The sequence below is a fragment of the Dermacentor andersoni genome, chromosome 8 (genome assembly GCF_023375885.2).
Source record: "Dermacentor andersoni chromosome 8, qqDerAnde1_hic_scaffold, whole genome shotgun sequence".
Lineage (NCBI taxonomy): Eukaryota > Metazoa > Arthropoda > Arachnida > Ixodida > Ixodidae > Dermacentor > Dermacentor andersoni.
The window spans coordinates 87,348,495-87,370,754 of record NC_092821.1 but is presented as its reverse complement, the minus strand read 5'-3'; the positions used below and the strand labels follow the sequence as shown (position 1 = coordinate 87,370,754).

At 45.8% G+C, this 22,260-nt stretch overlaps 1 protein-coding gene across 4 annotated transcripts in view; it reads left to right on the top strand.

Moving 5' to 3' along the window:
- The window catches only part of LOC126529387 (putative phospholipase B-like 2), a 46,328-nt gene that overhangs the window by 2,578 nt on the left and 21,490 nt on the right, over positions 1-22,260 (top strand). The window contains exons 2-6 of one of the 4 annotated variants that reach the window (XM_055069818.2): positions 10,802-11,007; positions 13,045-13,253; positions 14,950-15,199; positions 17,197-17,300; positions 18,974-19,191. In XM_055069818.2, coding sequence (XP_054925793.1) covers positions 10,966-11,007; positions 13,045-13,253; positions 14,950-15,199; positions 17,197-17,300; positions 18,974-19,191 — 823 coding nt within the window. In that variant the 5' untranslated portion in view covers positions 10,802-10,965. The remainder of the gene's footprint in view (positions 1-10,801; positions 11,008-13,044; positions 13,254-14,949; positions 15,200-17,196; positions 17,301-18,973; positions 19,192-22,260) is intronic. The other 3 variants (XM_055069819.2, XM_055069820.2, XM_050176982.3) reach the window with 3 other exon arrangements.

Below are 22,260 nucleotides of genomic sequence, written 5' to 3'. Positions count from 1 at the left end.
ACAGCTCCATCCTTCAAAAGTGTGCCTAGAGCAACACTGATGAACTCCCCCGGGATAGGCTGCCTCCTAAAATAAGTGCTCAAGTTGATGAATCTCAGTGCTGATGAGCTTATCTGTAGAAAGGTGTTCGACACTGTTGTTGAGTAGGTATCGAAGGCCGCAGAGAAAGACGCCCTTGAGAACCTCCTCAAACAAATGTCACACCAGCCTGTGTACCATGTTCTGAATGTACTGAAGGATGGGACTACCCAGAAAAGATGCTTTTTTTGGTGGAAATGAATTCTCATCACGGAGAAAAGTACAAAGAAAACTCTCGAGCAAAGCCCATGCCACTTAGCTTTATTGACCCAAGGACAATCAAGCTGTACACGGCATGCAAAAAAATCCAGAGGTTTGAATGACAGGATTGACAAATTTCATGTTTCACAATATGCAGATGGCATCACAAGAGGAGGCTCCGCATCAGCAGTACCAAGGCACACCTGGTTCGCACGAAATGGGATGACAAAGTGCTTCAGAAAGGTGCTCGGCAACTACTGAAATGCAGCTCCTACAAGAGTGCAGCCATGTGCTATGGTGTGTTTTTCACTACACATTACCAAAATTGAAAAAATAATTGCGGCCGCACTTGGCTAGTGCGATGTGCCTTTATTGGGTTACACACAAGACCATTAGTACTGATTTTCTATAGTACTCTCACAAAATATCGTTACATGAATTAGAATTGAAGGCACAGCACGAGAGGACCTGGAAAGGTGGCTTGTAGCAAGTATTGTGCAGGTAGGACTCCTTCCTTTTACGGAAGGCAATGAAGGCACACAAACTGTGCATATAGCGTTATTCCCAAACCTCACTGCCATACATCTGTATTCTCCAGACTGGACTGGTGGTTCTTTCTGAGCAACCTTGGCTGTGCTGCAGCCCTGACGGACTTGTACAGCTTGGTAATGAGACTGTCCTTATTGAAATCACGTGTACATAAATATTCAAGGTTTCACCATTATGTACGAAAAACGGCACTGTGAGCTTCCATATTTGATATTCATTGATAACGTAATTGAATTAAGAAAGTCGATTCAATACTATACTCAGTTGCAGGTTCAAATGTGTATTGTTCATTTGCAGAAAGTTTTGCTTTTTGGTACATTCAAAATCAGTGTCTCATAGTTTCTGTCAAGAGGGGTGAAGCGTTCCTGCGGGAGCTCATCCCTAAAATGGAGTATTTTTATTTCAAGTTGTTTTCCTGCTTTGTTCTATCGTTATTTTACCTGTGTCTATCGTGTGTTTTTCTGTCTGTGTCCACAATTTAAAGAGATGTTTTGTCAAGTATTGCTGGACTATACGATAGCATCATGTCCACAAAATGTTTGTGTTCTCATAATGTGATATTTTCAATTTGCTTTAAAAATACTTAATGGTATATGGACTTTAAAATTTAAGAAAGGATGTTCTAAAGCGCAATCTTTGAGTCCACATGGTGTTAGTCAGAGCTTTGAAAGAGCAGTGCATTTATTTTAATTTAAATGTGTAATATCTTTAGTCAACATGTAATACTTTATTGCCACGTAATTCTGGAGGAACATTTGCATTTATTTATTTCTGCCATGTTTGATGTTTGTTTTCTTTGCTGCGTACTGGTAGGAAAAGTGGAAGAGTTCATTTTTTAATGTCACTACATACTGAGTTGGCATGAGACATGCCAGAGCTTCGAAAATGTGAATACTGTGCCTGCATAAATATTTGTGTGTCTGGTCTGCATGCAGTATATTTGTGTCAGGCTGTTTGCAATATTTGCATTTATTTTATTATTTGTGATGCTTACCAGGTTTACTGCATCGTGGTGGTGTTTAGGTCTGGATTACTATTGGTTGAGGTGGCATGGCTAAGGCACAGCTTCGAAAATATGGATACAGTTTCTTCACTATATTGTTTAACATGTCTAACCTACATGCAATATTTTGTAGCGTCACTTGGTTCCAAAAGCATGTGCATTTATCTATTTTATCATTTGTGATGTTTTAAAAGTTGGTCTACCAGGTAGAAAAATAAATCGGAGAATATGTGTTTATGCTCATGTTACTAGCTGTTGACTGGGCATGGATATGCCAGAGCTTTGAAGATGTGGCTAGAGTGCCTTTATGATGTGCAATTTATCTAGTCTGTACGCAATATTTTATTACACCTTTCTGGACGTAGAAGTTTAAGTTACTTTGGTATGCGATGTTTTATTATTGCTGAATCTAGTCTTAATAAAGTATGAGATTACCTTTACACGTTTAGCTTGAACTACGTTAAATCGATAAAGATGTTAATATGTGCCAGGAACTTATGAGGCAGGGCAACATACAAAGCTTACATGCAGTATTTTTAGTGCAAAAAGTGTTGTTAATGATGCCAATTTGCATTTGCTACCTGCTCGTGGCGTAGAGGTTATTTTTCTAAAACAAGTCACATAAGCATTTGTTATTGTCTTACAGATTGCATTGCTACAGACATCTGGCACTGAAAGAATGGACTATACTCGGAATTCTTCACGTTACAGCATTTTATAAACTTTTGTTATTTCATATGACTGAAGTTAAATGCTCAAACCAAACACTCCCATTGTTTGGGTCCTCTAGAAGCTTGGTGATACATACCTGAAAAACAACACATCAAGAAGCAGTTAATGTGATATGCAAGATGGTTAGAGATGGCAGATGATAAGCTGGCTAGTTTGTGTAATGTCCACCTCTGACTTTGAGACATAATATCTGGTAACGGCTAGAGGATGACTGCACCGATAAATGAAATATTGATTGAAAGCAGAAGCCATTGCAAAGAAAATCATGTTGCATACAGCAGACACAAAGTAATACTGCAGGTCACCATAAACTAGCTGAATCATTAAATGAAAGAAAAAGGCTTTTTTTAATTCGTAAATCGGCACAACGGCCGGCGCCTCGTCCGCGTGTGTAAAAAACTTCGTTCCAGATTGACCGTTGCGTCGCTAGCGGGGCTTGGGATAACCAGCGAGCTCCCTAGTTGATTTTATAACTGCGGGCGTTCGGAGTTCCCACTCGAGCAGCAAACCGTAAATCGAAACGCGTGATTTTCTCGACAGACACTTCGTCGTTTGCGCGGCATTATGCCCTTAACATCTGTTCCCACACCCAGTCTCTCCTACCTGAATGCCGCGCACGTTCAGCCGAGATTAAGATTATGCAGCCGGAAACAAAGTGAGACCGCGTCGAACTGGCTCTATTTATAACGATTAAGTGCAGAGCTAGTTCGCCGTGCGGCTAATGCGAGTAGGAGGTATAGACCGTTTCATCGGGCGAGGAGGATAGGGCGTGCGGAGAGCCTTTCCTCCTCTCTGGCTTGGGCGATCCGGCGCGGCGCTGCTTGAAAGTATTGCTGTCGCGTGCTGCGGAATGATTTCTAGATGTTTTAGATCTTACTTTGTGAAATGTACGCCATGTTCGTTCATATAAGGTCGTTAGGGAAGCCTTTCGGTGCATCGGTAACTACTGTAGGCAGAAATATGTCTTGGTGGTGCAAAAATGTGACGCACACAATCAGTCGCGGTGCGTGTATGTGTTGTTTACTATTTTCCTTACATCGATTTTAATTCAACAAAGAAAACCGGTGTCTCTGTATTACCAGCATTAAATGGTAAATCAGCTCACTGTCTGATCGATTGGCGTAGGGAGTAAAACATAAAACATAAGAGCGCATGCTCGTGCACGGCCAACCTAAGGCAACCAGGAAACATCTGAGCGGCAGGCGCTATCAAATATTTGTGATACACTGGCATCGTTCTCACGCATTTAAAGTCTAGTATGCTTGAAATTACCATATGTCTACGCTAGCCTTGCTGCATGAGGGCCATGGCGCTGCTCAACACAGCGATCACTGCGGTTGGTGAGCCAGCACGATACATATATAAGCTGTGTGCTTCGGCATTTTCTTTTTGGCCTGTACACAGCCATAATATATGAGAGGGATTGCAAAAAAAGAATGAGGTGGCTATTTTTGATGATGTGTGATGTGATAACTTTATTTGGAATCCGGCGATTGGGAGGCCCGGGCCTGGGGCCGCCTAGATGGCCACTGGGAGCTGCTGCTCCCGTGCGGCTTCCTTGGCTCGCTGGACGGCCCAAAGTTGGTCTTGGAGTTCTGAGCTGAGCAGCACGGCCGACCACCGCGCCCGTAGATTTTCTGGGGAGACTGCCATATTATTTTGGTATATTTCACAACCCCACAACATGTGTTGAAGGGTGGCTCTAACAGACTTGCAGAGCTTGCACATATCGCTCTCGTATATATCGGGGTAGAAAGTTTTTAGTTGCACGGGACTCGTATAAGTTTCTGTTTGTAGTCGCCTCCAAGTAACGGACTCAGCTCTGTTCAGTTTAGTGTGAGGCGGTGGTAATACTCGCCTCCGATTTTGATAGAATTTGGTAATATCGCTAAATCTTGTTAATATATCTTTTTCTCTCCAGATTTCCTCCTCCGCGTTCTCCTGACCGATGGAAGTCACTCTTTGCTCAGCTCGGCGAGTGAGACCTCGAGCTTCGCGGTGTGCTACCTCGTTGAGGTTGATTGCGGGAATGTCTAAAGTCGTATGCGCTGGGAACCAGAGCAATTGCCTGCCGTTTTTTGAGCGCGAAATTTCCGTAATACGTGTGAGTGCGTGGTAGAGAACTCAACGGACACAACCGAAACAAAAAAAGATCGGTTACCATCCTCTTTCTCTAAAAAGCAAGAGAAAACGAGTTAACGCCGCACAACGTTTATAAATATATAACCGCTAATGCCGTATGCTTGGACCATGCACTATATAGAACAAAGATATCTGTAATCCAGCACCTACTACTGCTTAGGACGCTCGCGCAGTTCGTAAATGGTCGCTTTGCTGGACAAGTTTAATTCAGACTGTAAGGTATGCTGCTATTACTAGCCAAAACTATTTTATTCATAGGTGGAAACCTCATCCATCCAACCAAGTAGACACGCAGTGTAACCTGCAGCGAACAGTTTGAATGCTTGTCAAAGTATAACAGCACAGCTCCTATCGTAGCAGAACGGAACCCACGCTGTTACGATCGTCGCGTATGTTTCATGGCTCCTAAACCGCAGCTTAGAAATACTGCAATAGGTCACATTAGTGATTGGAACATTCAGAAATACACAATTGATATTCGAGGCTGATTGTAGGCTCAAATATGCGCGCATATCGCGCTGCGGGTTCCGTCCACCTCAACGCCAGCAGAAATTCCGGCCATGACGCCTTAAACCACTTCAGCACGTCTCACAGAACCGTTTACCACGTGGAAGACGCACGTCATACTAAACAGACCGCACGACCGCAAAAACAAACGCCAGAACCTACCGCCGAGCGTATACCTGCCATGCAAAAGACCGCTTTCACCCAAGCCAGTATGGCGTATAGGCGGCGCCACTGCGTTCACAATACGGCGGCGCCTACGAAAAAACGGTCTATAGATTCACTTCATCGCTGTTTCACCGGTAGTCGGTTCACAGTACACTACGGAGTGTTGGAACCCGCCCCCTCCCAGCTCCGAAGGAAGAAGCGTTCGTTGTATCTCTCCACGAAGCTGGTAGCCGCGTATTAGCCTACGGTGTCACCTATATGGGCCGTTCGACGTGCCACTAGCATCACGGAAAACTACAACGTATTACGACAGCAGCAGTGATCCCTCACGCTGGCTGCACAACCGCTAAACTGAGCCTGTACACTGATTGGTGACCTGGGACGGCAGAACGCAAATTGTAGACAGATAGGTAGACACGCTACATTTAAGTGGGCTGCGTTACGACACAGTTGAAAAAGGCAACACTACATTTTAATGCGAAATCATTATATGGCTCACGAGGCGGAAAATGTGGCGTTGGCGTGACCACGCCATTGTATAAAAAGGCTAAGAACCCTCGACCTTATATGGGAGCCGAACCCACTACCTTTGGTGTTAGCTAAGGCGAAGATAATAAATGCACAGTTATTTAAGGCAGTGCTAATTAAGGCACTCGAACCCACGACCTTTGGGGGCAGTCTAACCCTCGATCTTTGGTGGGGAGTCGAACGGATGAACTTCGGCGTTGCGGTAATTAAGGCGAAGTTAACAAAGGCATAGTTAATTAAGGAGAGCTAATTAAGGCACTCGAGCTCACGAACTTTGGGGGGAGTCGAGGGTTTCTTTGGTTAACTTTTGGCTAACTTTTCCTTTATTTAAGAATTGAGTTCGCCTACCATCATTCGCACAATAATTTGACGTTGAGGGTAAGCCGGTGACATTTTGTATGTGTTGCCAACATTCCCTATCCAATAAATGAATGAATAAATAAACAAATAAATAAATGAATGAATAATTCACACAGGATACGTTGCATAGGGTTGATGGCAAAAAGTAACGTGTGTGAGTTATTTAACACGTGCTGAAGAAATTCGAAAAATAACTACTGCGGAAGTCACCTGAGACGTCAGGAACTTAAAAAGAAACTGAGAGGCTGATGCAACACATTTGTATAGAAGAAAAAGAAAAGGTGAAGTGAGACTTGTTGCGACGTTTTAATTATGCTATGCACAAAAAAAGAAAGCAAAAGCCATGAAATACTGAACTATTGGCTCTTCCCGTTGCGCCCCGCGACACCTTCTTCACATGCGATTGTGCCACTCTCCACGTCACTGATTCAATGACAAGGTTGCGTACGCCAGATTAGAAGAAGATGAAACGACGACGAAATACCACGAAAGAGGCGCAGAAATCTATCGCGCTTTGGAATGCTGCCCATACCGCGTTATACATAAGCGTCAAAATAGTTCGAGCTGGAACTTTGCGCAGCAAAGGGTTACTCCGTCGGCAAGCCGATGCGTTCCTTGATAACATTAATGAGTACGGCAGCGCAAAACAAGACGAGCACGGGAAAGGAAACAGGATGGACACTTTAACTGTCCGGTTGCCTTCTTTGCCCTTGTCGTATTTTGCGCTGCCGTATTCATTACGAATGCTTATCAAGTGGCCCACTTGTCCGTTATATTGGGCCTAGAAGTGCGCATTGCAATACGCGAGGTGCTTAATTAGGTGAGGAAGTCAGGACTGCGGTGACATTAAACGGCTGCGGCGTAGACATTGCGTCAACAGCAGGAGTCGCAGCAACGAATGTGGTGTGCAGCGGTCGGCTGCGCTTCGTGGTGTCCTCTTTAACGGGAAAATGCCTCGCTGCAGTCTTTTAATAAATGCAGAATCACGCAGGACAGGAGCAGTCTTGCGGAAGGGTTCGTGCGAATATTCGATACTTTCGAATATCGAACGGAACAATGCCTTATCGGATTCGGTCTTAGAATCCAATAGTCAGTATAGGTAAATACGAATATTTGTCGCATAGTTCACGAATACTTTGAATTCTCAAGTGGGTGCAACGAAACGAAAATTTGGAACTCCAATTAGCTATGGTACAGAATGTATATCTCATCCGCCGCCCTAGTAGACATAAAACGCAGGAAGTTGCGTAGTGGAGCACGCTGTGCATCCCTCGCTGAGATAGGCTTGTCCTCCTAACGCGCCACTCTACGGAGAATCTACGGTATGCGAACAAAAATCTACCATCTGGGGATGCTTCGTTCAGACCACAGTTCTCACCTTATACCATAAAAACTTGCCGAAAGTGCAAATTATAGGACATGGACATCGTTCTATATTAGCGATAGGGATGTTCGTATTGTGAAGTTTCCAAATATGATAGAATACGAATGTCAAATATTTTTCTTGTAAAAAAAAAGTAAAATAACAAATTTTGCGTGGAGTCTGTTTAGCTTAAAAATTTCGACAGGACACATCTCACGATGACTGTTGTCAACGTTAGGGTGCTTAGCACTCAAGCAACGTAACCACCCACTATACTATAACGATGAAGATGCATCTTGGTGGCGACGCTTTGACGACTTCATTGACTTGGTGATACCGCCTCCATCGCTTCGGTGCCGTCGCATGTGGCACTTAGTAGGGGATGGTGCACTGAAATGTAGGCTACCTGTATGAGGGCTCTGTAGGGGTTGAGCCCCCCTGGCGAAGACGTCGGCAAGTACCTCACGTGTCGCCGATGCGGGTACGTAGCCGCTTTGTACTATACCAAATCGTCCACTGTGCATCAGACGTCCTATGCGCATGAAGGGGATGCGAGACGGGACGTCACTGGTCTCGTTGAGGCGTGGTAAATGAGAAGGTAAATGTACGGTACCTGAAACCGCTGGCTATGGAGAGTCGTGGATCTTCCTTCTTGAGAGGTTCGTTTCGCAGGCAGAGCAGACGACAAAAAGGGTAACGTCCTCCTCGGAAGGAAACTTTTCCGCGAGCAATGGCGCGAACCTCTCCTGGGTATTGAAGACGTCTGATTCATAACACAGACGATCGCAGACGCTACAAGTACGAAGCGCCGAACTCGTCGCCAAGGAAGTGCTTCTTGAAGTACTCGTCCGCCACTGTGAAACGTTGGCGTTGATCGGTTGCCGCCCGTGGTTCGTTCTGGGCTTGGCGCTACTGTTGCAATAAGGCTTCACGCTTTGCAGCGACACGTTGCCACTCAGCCTGCAGCATAGGACGTAATCGCATCTCCTTCACATCGCCATATGCAGCTGTGTGTCGGCAGTGAACCGCCTTGGTACGACGCGGTATGCTCTCTTCGACCTCTAGAGGTGCTAAGGTTTTTCTAGATGGAGCCCACGTATTTCGGTACTGAAAGGGAGGCACTGTAAGCTGTTCCACATATAATTGTGAGCGAGGTCGTTGAGAGAGCAGTGTGCTACACTGTGGACCGTAGCACGCGGGTGCGTTTACAAGTGAGGTTCAGGATATCTGACTTCGAATGAAGTACGCCGCGAATGCATACGCATACATTTTCGAGACGTAAAACTTAGATTTTATTTGTCAGCTATAAGAGCGAGCGTTCTCGCAGTTATCAGTGAACTGTTGCCATGCGACGCGACTCACCTGCGAAGTGTCTCGAAGCGCTCACGTGTACGATTGAATCTAGTTAGGGCGTTATGAGGGATTTATAGGCGTACGTCCATGGTCTATTGGGCTGCTGTGCCAAGGGAACCGGGATCGAAATCAACCGTCAAACATTTTTTAAAGCTTGATATATGCTTTTACCTCCTGTTGTCGGCGACCTTCAAGCGACCTTGAGCCAAAATCCAGAGCCGTTATTCGGGTACTCAAGACGAGGATGGGCCTAGAACGAAACGAGAGCATCCGGAAATTGCTGCCATACAAAATGAGATCATCCGGGCAACCAGTCAAAACTTATGAAAATGTGGTCTCTGGCCTCCAAACTCTTGTGCAGGATCGCATTACGTACGCTAGTTACTGCCAAAACACGTTATAAAAGATATTGATTCCGATTTCTTCCTAACGTTTGTTCACAATATCACTGAAGCTGTAATTTCTAGTACGCTGAAGTTTAATTTGCCATTTCCAATAGCGACGTTGAAAAGCAGATACAGTGCACTATTCACTGAATTGCTAGCGTTTGGCGTTGAGACAGGTTGTCTGTGCTATTTTGAACGCCAGCGGTTCGTGAGTTCCGCGCGCGGATTTCGCGCCGCTTCCTTCGAGAGATGGCGCCACGCTGCGTGAACAGCCCGGGAAGCGTCCCGCGCGTCTCTAATGGTTGTGAGATGGTTGTGCTGGTTGTGAAATGGTTGTGAGCAATCTCCGTAATTACTCCAACCAATCTGCTTTGCCGGTAGCCATTTCATGCTTACACCTGTCGATTGCGGGAGAGCCAGCATGTTTTAAATGTGAGCCATGCGATAGCGGCTCGATAACAGCCCAGCAAAGTCTGCGGTTAGTTAAGCCTATGAATGCTAATCATATTAAAAAAACTTATTCGCTTTATTTGATATATGCTGGTAATGCCGTTTGCGTCTGGACGTCCTGTCAATGCAGAAACTTCCAAGCGAGAATCAACTGCTTTCATTTATCTCGCGCACCCTGACAACGACACTAATGAAGCAAGACAAGAGCATGGCACCAGAGTGTTGTGTTTGTTGATACATAAGCGTGCTTCTACGGCATCGCACATTCCTTTGAAAAGATGAAAACATGGCGAGACCAGCTAAATTTTGACACTCACTTTAGCATACGCTAAAGAGGATGAAGGCGAAAGCTTGCCCGCTGACGGGTGATTCACTACATTACTTGACATGCTCATTCGAATGGGTTGTTGCTTCCTATTATTTTCTCCTACCAGAGGTTGTGGGTTCGAGTGCCTTAATTAACTCTATCTTAATTAACCGTGCTTTAATTAACGCTGAAGGTAGTGGGTTCCGCCCTCTGCCTTTACGATGTCAATTGAAATCCAACTTTTAAATATGGCCGGTTCGTCCATCTGTTCGACTCGGTGTTCGACTCCCGCTAAAGGTCGTGGGTTCTAGTGCCCTAATTGCCTACATTTTAATTAACTGTATCGTAATTAACATTGCCTTAACATCACAGGTGGTCTGACGCTTGTTCGTCGCCTCGGCTTCACTTTTTCCTATAAAGAAATTGATGGCCGAATTCACCCTAATTAACGCCATAGGTCGTTTGTTCGACTCCCTATGAATTTTGGCGCCATAACGCCGGACATCGGATTTTTCGTCTCATGAGCCGTCTAGGGCTTTCGACTTAATAAAAAAATCCTTTGCGGATGCACGCGGGCCATAGAGACTGATGCAGCTAGGCTGTATGAGAGACTTCTCAGACTCGTCAGAAGTACTAAGCCTCTATTCGTTGGCGGCTCTTACGATTGTTCGTCACAGATGCCTTAGGCGCTTCGGGGCTTCCCACGGAGGCGGCGTTGCTGGACAAGGCCATCAGCTTTCGCTGCCGCAGCCGTACGAACGTCTGGTTGGCCTAAAACGTGGAGACGGTCAAATGCTACACGAGAAGCAACAACTACGGATGACCGGATAAAAAGAGAGCGATGCAAAGATGTGGTTGTCTATTTGAACGAGACACACGCAAGGTAACGTTTGCATTAAGATCGTTTATTGCTATGTTTCAAAGCGAATTCGTGGTTTGCACACATGCTGCCTTGCATTTACATTTGATATCGACCATGCCATCGTACGCGGGCCTTAACCGCCGAGCGGAAACCGCAGTAGGACTCCCTCTAAGAGCTTCGCAGTAAAAATTCTTGGGGAAGGCATCGAAGACGATTGCGAAGGTAAGCTAATAGCTTCGGCTGATCGCAAGAAATCACATGGACACTGTTGGATTACTTCCGAAGTATAGTACTCACCCGCCGTGGTTGCTCAGTGGCTATGGTGTTAGGCTGCTGAGCACGAGGTCGCGGGATCGAATCCCGGCCACGGCGGCCGCATTTCGATGGGGGCGAAATGCGAAAACACCCGTGTACTTAGATTTAGGTGCACGTTAAAGAACCCCAGGTGGTCGAAATTTCCGGAGTCCTCCACTACGGCCTGCCTCATAATCAGAAAGTGGTTTTGGCACGTAAAACCCCATAATTAAATTTTTTTTTTAAAATATAGTACTCACACAGTTAACGTTACTTGATGATGCCGGCACAAATCATTGTTGACATGTTTTGGTGCACGGCGTGACAGCGTGGTGACCACGGCGGCACGACGACCACCATGTGACCACTGTCCTACAGAGGGCGACAACCACAACACAAGGACATGTCAATATTGCACGTTGCGTCGAGTAACTCACTGAACTGGATTCTTAAAGCTAACCACGAGTTTTAAATATTATAAATATCATCGGACCATACCCTGATCGGTAAAAATTTTACCTTGCATATTCTAAACGTGTGGTCGACTATCGGCAACCTTCCCGAGGAACTGTTTTCACGAGAGGCACCATGCAGATGTCAGTTTTATGCCGGGAAGGCACGTATAAGAAGCCATAATTTAGCACGGTAAACCACACATAACTATTTTTATAGTGCACGACTATGCGGAACCTAAGCCTCTACAATATAGCCTACGTCGAAGCATGCGACTACTTTGTATTGCCTACTGTGTAGTGCGCACGGAACACGCGGAGGTGCCTCAATACTCGTCGTGGCTTTCGCCGCATGGCAAATTGAATTTATCCAGAATATTCTCAACAACAATGAGCTTGGCTGCATATCGAAGCTACCTATCTGTAACGAGTGTGCACCACAACCGGCAGATCAGGCGGCGGAGAAGCTCGGCAACGGGCGTCACCACCAACCAGTACCTCTGAACCTTCGAACGCGACAAAGACCCTCGCGCGAGAGCATGTGCATTTGAAAGCGCCATAAATTGGTGTTCGGTGATGAGCTAACCCCGCGCAAAGCTCTCCCGAGAGCACAAAGAACGCCCTCTCCGACATCGGGCACTGCCATCACTTAAACTGGATACCCGGCCGCCCACCTCCGCTAAAAATAGCCAAAGAAAGTGATAATTTTCTTTAACATTGGCCTCAATTGAAGTCATTACTATAGGTAATTAAATGGTTGAAGTGGGTATGCGCCATTCATTGAGCTAAAATTGGGCTGTTGAGAGGTCTTCCGCTTGTGGCTGCACCTTTGCGCTGAACCTGTCGTGAGAGAAGTGCACCAACAAAATTTTTCAATTGCTTCAAATACAAATGTAGTTTACCAGACGTTACTGCGCTGTGATTTCCTTACATTCGGGCTTGCGCTATATAAGGATGCCCAAAGTTTAAAGCAGCACTTAGGTAAAAGTCAGGCCTGTGGCTCGATTATCTGCGATGGTTCTGTATAACATGTAGGACCCCAGCGCAATCGAGTCATTTTACCAACTATTTTTCGAGAAAAAGTATATTCGATCTTCATTCTGGCAACATTTACAAATTTGTAAAAGCTGCCGAGTGCTGCTTTGGAATGCTTCTCAACGACGTATTCGTACACAATGCTAAGATCAATTAAAAAAAAAGACAGCAGACTTGGATGACCTTGCCGAATTGCACCCCACTTTCCAGCGAAGGTGTTCCTTTCAAGCAGTTTCACTATGCAACCGTTCAGATAGAGTTGCATTCAATGGCGCAGGTCGCGCGCCTTTTGCAGATGGAGCCGAGTAAGAGGTTGCAGCTTACACTAGCAGCGCTCGCCGTCCTTGCTCAAGCAGCCTGCGGTCTGGATGCCTGGGTCAAGTTCAACCCGTCACCAACCAGCTTCGAGGTGAAGCTTGGACGCCCCAGTACTAATGACCAAGTTGCAGCCTGGGGTTCTTTCCACAACGCCATCAATGAGACCGGGTAAGAATTACTTGGCTTACGAGTGAACCGTACGTGATTGGGCTGTTTACGTGAGCGACCACTTCAGTCAATGCTCCCTGCATCATTGTATAAATGATGTATTAAGCCTAAACGTATCATGCATGTTTAAGTTCAATGACGTATTGTAAGCGCATGGTGAACAGACAATGAATGCTCAGGTCATATTTTGTTGTAAAAGATCAGCAGACGTTCTTTTATGGGTGCTCAAAACTTTATTGTGCATGGCCTCGTTCGAAACGAAGTTGTCGTCGTTTGAAACAAATGCGATTCTTGGGACCGTCGTGCTTTGTACTTCAGTTAGAAAAAAAATGAAGCCGTTACAGGTCACAACAGTTATGAATTCCTAACAAAATATGTGCTATAGCTATGTGGCCTTCACTGCAGACAGCATTTGATAACCTATGAAATACCCGCAGGAGTGCGGTATCACACCGATTTGCTTACCCTGAAACTTCAGCTGTTACATATCTATTGAAATACCAAGTGAAATGATGGAGTGCTGTAGTAATGAACCTATGATACGATTTGAGCGATTTCTGTATGTAGCTATTTTGTCCATTTACCTTTGTTTTCACCATAAAGCCCGATATTATTTAAATAATTCTAACAGGCAGTGAAGAAATGAAGTTCGGAAGTAAACACAATTGTGTAATAGGAAATAAGATTCACAATGACCAAACTACCATGGAACTCTAATTCAAACCTGTATCTTTTGCTGCGCGAGTCCAAGCAATTTGTATCTGTGTACTTCGCACGACTTTGGCTGTCTGCCAGGTGCTGCAATACAAGCCGTTGTGTCTGCCACTAGGAACATTTAGAAGGCCTGAGTCATGTGTGATTTATATCAGCTGTTGAATAAATCATTATTATTACTGAAAGGCTACTATGATAAAAGTTGGCTAACATAATAAAATTTGAGCATTTTAGTAGAGCACTGCAAATCAGTTTTCATGTTTTCACAGGCAGAAGGGAACATTGTAATTTATAATGCCTCATATGCTTGATGACAGTTTTTATTTTCACCGTCTGCTACGCTCCCTTGACGTTCTGTTACGCGGATGTTGTGGAGTTAGCAGGTACGTTTTTGACAGAGTTGTCAGCTCAGACCTATAATAGAGTTTGTCTGCCACTGTTGAACAACTGTGTAGAATAAGTTAAAAATTTAAAGCCCCGTGGATGAAAAAGAAGTTAGAAAGTGATGGGTATATGTGTATACCTCCACTCTTCAAACAGGTAAAATAGAAGTTGCACCTGATGACCGTCGGGCGCAGGTTGAATTCTAAGCAGTTTTCTATAATCATCAATTCACGGAAAAAAATAACAAAAAATTTAATCATCTCCTTTAGAGCTATGACACTCAGTATAAATCGGGGGCATGAAATCAGACTCTCCGTGAAAACGTTTGCTTCGGCTGTGCAAGCTTGTAAAAGTGCTACTTAGCTAACACATGAATTGCGTAGTTTCCCGCGTTATAGATTCGTTTTGTACGCTTTAGACCGTCTGTGCAATTCAAATGATTGAACCATCGCTTATGTTTTGTAGACTGTCTATCTGTTGCCCATTTAAGTTGCCGATTAGGTGGCCGCCATACAGGATGAAATTTGACGCTCTGCTTTAATAGCTTTGTCGTGCCTTCTTCGATTCCTCAAGGGCCTTTCTTGTTTTGACCTGGCAGGTTCAGTTTTCTGGAAATTTATACCAACGCGGAGCTGGCGGACGAGCACCAGGCGTACGCAGCCGGATTCTTGGAGGGTTATGTCACGCGAGACCTTATCCGCATGCACTTCAACAACATGTGGGCCAGCTACTGCGACGACGAGCAGGCCTACTGCAAAAGGCTATATACGTTCCTCCGAGAAAATTTCGTCTTCATGCATAAAAACATTGCTGAGTACCGCAAGAAGAAGAGCGCGTACTGGTATCAGGTGCGTGTCTGGATTGTATTTTTCGCGTTTCCTCTCGCCTTTCCGACGATCGTTCCATGACAGAATGTACAATTCTCAGGCATTGATTGAGTGCGAGCTCAACGCTCTAGGCTTTAAGCGCACTGCTCGTTTCCTTGCGGACGTGTGGGCTAAGTTACCGACTTACACCCCCGTATTCCCACGCGATGCTCGACTCGAAGCTATCCCTTCCCCCACCCACCGAGTTGAGCACAGCGCCAACCCCCTCGCCAGAAGGAGACACTACGCTTCTAGAGAATTGTCGTGCACGGTCTGAAGCGCACTGACCACTTCTGCCGAGGGGTGGCGCTGCCATCCGCTTTTGAATTGCGTGAGCTTTTTTGTGTTGAATGCATAGTCGTAATATCTGTGCTTTTACAGCCAAGCTGTATATGGCTAGCGGATTCATCCACCCGTTCGTTCGTCCGTACATCTGTCGGTCACCTGTAGGCCGAAAACTCCTCTGGCGGAACCCCATGCGCTTGGGCGAAAAAAAAAGAAAGAAAGAGAGGTGCAGGATTCGCCAACACCACCTAGACAGCACAAGGTCTGTTTACTCTGATCCACGACGTCACATTACCTGGCCCTAGGTTTCCATTGAGAAGGCTGGCGCGATGAAAGCGATGACGTCAAAATCACTGTTGCCTACTCGGGAGCATCCCGATCAGATTCTATGGCAGTCGGGTCAGGTAACATGCCGTCATCGATCGGAGTGAAAAGGTCTTGTGCTATCTAGGTGTTGTTGGGTTAGCTGCGACAGTAGTGATGTCGTTGCTGTCCGTCGCAGGCGAGCGCACGCGCAGAACTTTCTCTGTGGCGCCGAAATGGGTAGGTCCCGTTGTTGATGAAAATCTGCCTGCTCCTTAGAAGCAGGCAGCTTTCGATCAGGAACGCCGCGAGCAGAACTGGGAACGAGCTCGTCTGCGCCGTGCCGATGCTGCAGTCCGTGCACAAGAACAGGCTTGTACAGCCGAGCGCAAGAAGCAACTGCGTAGCGAGGATCAGGCAGTCTACCAAGCCGTCGTCTATTGAACCGTCGGGATTAACCCAGTGATAAACGACGGGCCGCACGTTTCAGCTTTGCTGGTTAACCATCTTTTCGGAATAGTTGGGCGGTGATTTGTTGTTCAAAAGTACTATAATATTGATAACTCAATAAAGCTTTCCAAGAAGTTATATAAGAGGATAAATCGACCGACCGACGAGTGCAAGGCATTGCTACCGTAATCTTCTGGTCGATGGACAGTACTCTTCAGCCGTGGGAGAAAACTACACAGAGGGATGCAAGAGATAGTGAACACTCACCGCGTGTTTGCTGCTAATCCGAATACCTTGCTGATGATACATACCTGTTTGCCCGCAGATATTTCTCGACCTTACCAACGTTAACACTATTCGAGTGCTTCCGTTTACAACATGTGGGAGCTCTCGTTTAAATCAAAATGACTTCTCACGGTGTCTTGCCCCCTTCAAAGGCGATAATTGTGCACCTGTGGTAGAGAACGGCAGACACAATGGCCCGCACGTCTATATGAGCGTCCCTTCGTAACATGGTCACGATAGCAATACGAAAGATGAAGGCAGGCGTTAATCGAGTGCACTGACAAACAAGTATAGCATGCATGCGCAAAAAGAAAGAAAAATACCTACAAGTTAAACTACAAAACCGTTCGATAATTTGTAAAAGGTTATGAGTAACAATGTCAAGCAACAGAAACGATCGGGGATAACATGCCTGGCGCGTTTCGGATCCTGCCGCACCTCTTGCAGACGACGCATTTAGAGTAACGCGAACCAGTCTCGAAGGTCGTGCGTTCGCGTACAGTCTTCTGTCTTCTATTCTGGCGTTTTGCCGTCCTTTTGAAGATGACCAGACACCAGCTATCGCCATTGTCGTCTTTGCTGAACCACCTATAGAGATACTTCATGGCTTCAAGTGCCAAGTCGAAGGGGTTCGTTCAGTCTTCTCTTCTTCGCAGGTGAATCTGGTACTTCTGCAGCTGAAAGGCATGGAGGATGGTAGAACACCGCAACTCAAGCAATCTTTTCCCAGCGAGCCCGACTTCAACGTCACCGAAACGCTGTGAGTCTCAAATCACTCTGCATGTTTCACAGCGCTCACAAGAGGGCAAGAAAATCACGCACGCACACAAACACTCACATGGGGCTGGCCAAGAATGGGCATATGAACTGTGGCACATACGCAGAGACCCAAGTGGGTCTGCTGGGGCAGACAGAAGCCAGAGGCAAGTTGTCTATTCGGGCTCTTGCCCAGCGGCCCAACTTGTCTATATATATTTACAAATATAACCTGTGAGAAAATAACGCCCAACTGCAGGAAAGAGAAAAAGAAAGCTTCGCTTTCAAAACCATAATTCACTGGAAGCTACAATGACGGTACATAACGCGAACCTATATGATTCCTAAAAATACTTCGCAGGTGAGGGAGAAATTATAGTTTCGGGATCGAACCCGCACCAATGCTGCTTTCCGTTTCAGTTGCTCTATCATGTGGACTAATCGGGAACATAAGAAATGAAAGGAGGAGAGGGAATTCATCGAAAACTCGAAGCGCTAACAATGTGCCGATTGTGTCGTAGATTTTCTCGGTGATAACCTTTTCCGCCGGTGGTGAAACTTGCTCCACCTTCAGGATTTATGCAGAACTTATTTGCTTATACAGTGCTCCTGCGCTTCCAGATATGCGTTGATTATCTGTCGCCCTGGCATCTCCTAGCATCCTAGGCTCACAAATAACGGCGTTGTGGTTATTTGTGGTTACTCTGATTGATGAAATTTGGCACTGTCTTCCCAACAGATCAGCCACTCTACCAAACGAGCTAACTAACCAGGGTACTATTATGGACATACCACCATGTTTCGCCAACTTGTCAGATCTGATGGGCTCGAAGCGCCTCCACTGCAGAATTCGATAATGTGGCGGAATTTTACAATTGTCCACGATTGCATATTTCGCTAGTTAGCTCGTTTGATAGGGTGGCTGGTCTGTCGGGAAGGGGCAGTGGTAGCGGAGCTGCTATCGTGCGCCGTGGTCTTCACTGGCGCTGGCTACAGCTGCCGACGCTGTAGGATGAGCGCACGTACACGAGTAGCTAAGGAAGTGGCTAGAGGGGCTGCCGCCACCGCAGCTTTTTTACATTTGTTTATGTGTTTCAAGAAAGAAAGCTGATTTCTCCTCTGCCTTTTTGGCTTTGAGGGTCTTGGGGGCGCATGCTCCTTTCAGTGGTTCTCATGGATTCCGCCGACTTTCTTATTACCCGAGGTTTTTTTGGTTACTCTTCCATGCATTTCTTAATGTCCACGTTGACAAATAAAGGAACGCATGTCTTGATTATACCGCTACTAGCCCAACATGATCTTTCTTAGGCGGTGATTGGAGATGTATTCGAATTTGCAAATTATTATAATGACTTAAACATGCGGCATAAGCAGCTAATGATTGTATTCTGTAGTCATTTCGTTAAACTTACACAAGAAAAGAAAGTACGGTGTTCAATAACGTATGCGTTTATACACGAGGCTGTGGTTTATACCCACAGCTTTAGTTGCTGCATATTTTAACGCTTAACTGGTAATAACAATTTGCCATAACTAGGCTTGCATTCGCTTTGGTACTGCAACATTTTATCAGCAAAATACGCGGTAATAAACACCTGTGCAAGACCGGTCATGTGTTAAAAAGACACCAGTTTGTCCCTGTGCTCATTTTATGCGCGGCTCCGACTCCCCCAACAGGTTTTTGAACTTGCATGGTGACGTGCAAGATCTGGAGATGGTGTTGAAGCGGCGCGTGGTCAGCCGGGTAACAGGTGATGGGTCATGCTCTGCGCTTGTCAAGGTTCTGCCCCTGCACAAGGACCTGTACGTCTCGCATAACACGTGGACCAAGTACTCCAGCATGTTAAGAATCCTCAAGAAGTACAGGCTGCCCTACCGCGAGGCACCTGGTTCAGGTGAGCAAAGGGACCGCAGTTGAATTGAATTCTGATGTTTTGAGACCCAAAACCACTATTTGATTATTAATTCTGACCACCAGGGGACCAGGGAATAATTCTGACCACCAGAGGACCTTTAACTTGGCCACAATGCAAGGGACACGAGGGCTTTTATGCGAAGCATATTACTAGAGCTCAACCCAGCTCCTCAGGCGCGGTGGTGTCGCCTTCAATACCACGTGACACCGTGACGTCACGACAGAGGAGAAACGGGGCTCCAACTCGCGCCGTCGCTCGCGGCGTCGCGGCGGTATATAAGCAGCTGCGCTTTTTCTAGGTGGCTTTGGCTCAACTCTTGCAAGATGGGCTGGGTGGGAATCGAGCCAGGGTCTCCGGAGTGTGAGACGAAGACGCTACCACTGAGCCACGAGTACGATGCTTCGAAGCGGTACAAAAGCGCCTCTAGTGAATGCGGTGTTGCCTTAGAAACGAGCTGTTTCTAAGGCTCAGGCGTGCGTCGCTTGCTCAGGCGCACATTTCGTTGCCGCGCCGAACGCTGCATTGCTCGACGCTCACCGCGTCCAATGCGGGGCGCGTAGTCGCTGCGCCGTAGCCCATTGTCTTACACCCCTTGGCGGGTCGACGGGAACGCTGTCGCGTTCCACTCTTGAAGGCGAAGCAGAGTAACGCATGAGTTGTTTCTTCTACTAGCCGAACCAAATATAGCCAAGCAACAGCAGTTCACCAGGCTAAACAGTGGTTCAACAACTAAAATAAAGGCTAGTATGCTTCGCATCCTGGGCTTAACCTTAGCTAAGCCACAGCCATTTTTTTGCATTACGCCCCCCCCCCCCCCCAAAAAAAAAAAAAGAATGCAGCCGCCATGGCCGGGATTTGATCCCGCGACCTCGTGCTTAGCTGCACAACACCATAGCAGCTAAGCCACTGCAGTGGCTTGGGACTGCAGTCAAGGATTATAAATGTTAGTTAATCGAGGACCCTAAAGGCACCTGGTCAAAATTACAAGGTGGGGTACAAGACAAATAAAGAAAACTCCTGCCTTCGTGTTGCTCCTGGACCACATGTACTGGCAAAACCGCGGAAGTTACATTTCCATATACTACGCTATGTGCAACTAAATACACTCCCTAGTACACTCTAGAAAACAATTGATGCGCTTTGTGGTGTATCTTTGTCCCGCAACAATAATCGTCATCTGTCTTGCCTGCCTGTCAAGAATGATATATGTCCCGCTGATAACGAGTACACCGTTCGTGACCTGGAAGTACCGGGAGCGCAGCGTTAAAGAAAGGAACGGCGCGCAAATTAGAGCACGATTGTTGTCGTGGGATAAAGCCTTTTTAGAGTGTACGCAAATAATGATACTCAACGACACAGTTCACGGTGCAACGTGCGGCAGTGCAAGCACTCAGCTTTTACTCTCTTGCGCCGCTTCTGCCACGGCCTCTACATGTGCCCAATCAAAGAGCGGCGTTGATAATTTATGCAGCCTTGTGCCACCGTCACCAGATACTGCATCTGTCAGCACACCGCTCCAAGGTGTATGCATGGATGTTGTCATGAAATATCTGGCCTATGCGAGGCTACATTGGCGGCTCATTCGCGAGGCTTAGTAATTTTCCATGTTGCTGCTGTTGTGCATAGCTTGATGTCTAAGTTGTCCGCCCTGTGTTCAGATTCATTAAAGCTATCTTGGCTTTGGGACTACCTGTCTTGGCGTGAGCAGCTTGCAGAAGTGAAAACTTCTTCGTCTAACTGGGGGCCCCCAAAGGAGCGTCTTCAGTCCACTACTCTTTTTAATTACCGCCAACGATTTATCCGCTGATCATCATACTAAGTTAATGTATCGTTGATGACTGCATTATTTACCGCACTATTATATGTTTAAAAAGCCATTCTACTCCTTAATGTAACCTGGAACTAACCTGCAGTTGATGTAAAACTTGGCAAACGTCCCCTGAGTTCTTGAGTCTTTAAAGTCCAAGGTACTTCTCACCGTAAACGCATTAACTCGAAGTTTTCCTATTCCATTGATAAGGCAGTAGTTTATAACGCTTCATATTACAGATACCTTGGCGTCCACCTTACACCTGATCTTTCCTGGGCTACGCATGTTGAAGCAATTCCTTCTAAAGCATCTAGGTCTATAAGATATTTATGTAGCAAATTTCGTAACTCACCTACCAATATAACACAATTAGCCAAGCTAATCTTTGTTTGTCTGCAACTAGAATTCGCTTCATCTACATCGACTCTGTGTCAACATTACCTTATCCGTATGCTGGAAGGTGTTTAGAATAGAGCGGACAGATTCATTAGAGTAAGCACGACAGCCTTGCCAGCATTGCCCGAATAAAACGAGGCATTTTGTTTCAGTGCAAACTCACCACGCTATTGCTCTTTTATGTCTTACACAAAGCTACGTTTACAGCAATAGGTCTCACTTTCTGTCGCTTCATCCACAAGAACGCACGCCACAACGCCTTCGCAGTATGCTGTTTCATGCGCATATACGGTAAAATGCGAGCATTTATCTCATCGGCGTTGCCTCGGGTTATTACCCGTTGGAATAACCTTCCGGGCTACATAGCATCCATGTCGAACCATGAAGCATTTCGAAATAACGTGAACGCGTTGTGATCCTAATGTTGCACATTGATGTTTCACTGGTTTATAAATCTGTTGCTAACCTCTCTATCTACTTAATTGGTTAACTTGGCATTTGATGTTGGCTTTCTTTACCTCGTGTGTATAGTATCTTGCCCGCCTTATTCAGTGCCGTTAAATTGGCCTGTAAGGTATCACACATAAATAAATAAATAAATAAATAAATAAATAAATAAATAAGTTAATGAATGGGTGGGTGGACGAATGGAGCGATGGACGAATGAAGGTATGGACGAATAAATGGACGGACGAATAAATAAATGAATGGATGAACGAACAAATAACTAAATAAATGGACGGGCGAATAAATAAACCAATAAACGGACGGACAAATAAATAAATGAATAAACGGACGGACGAATAAATAAATGAATACATGGACCAACGAATAAATAAATG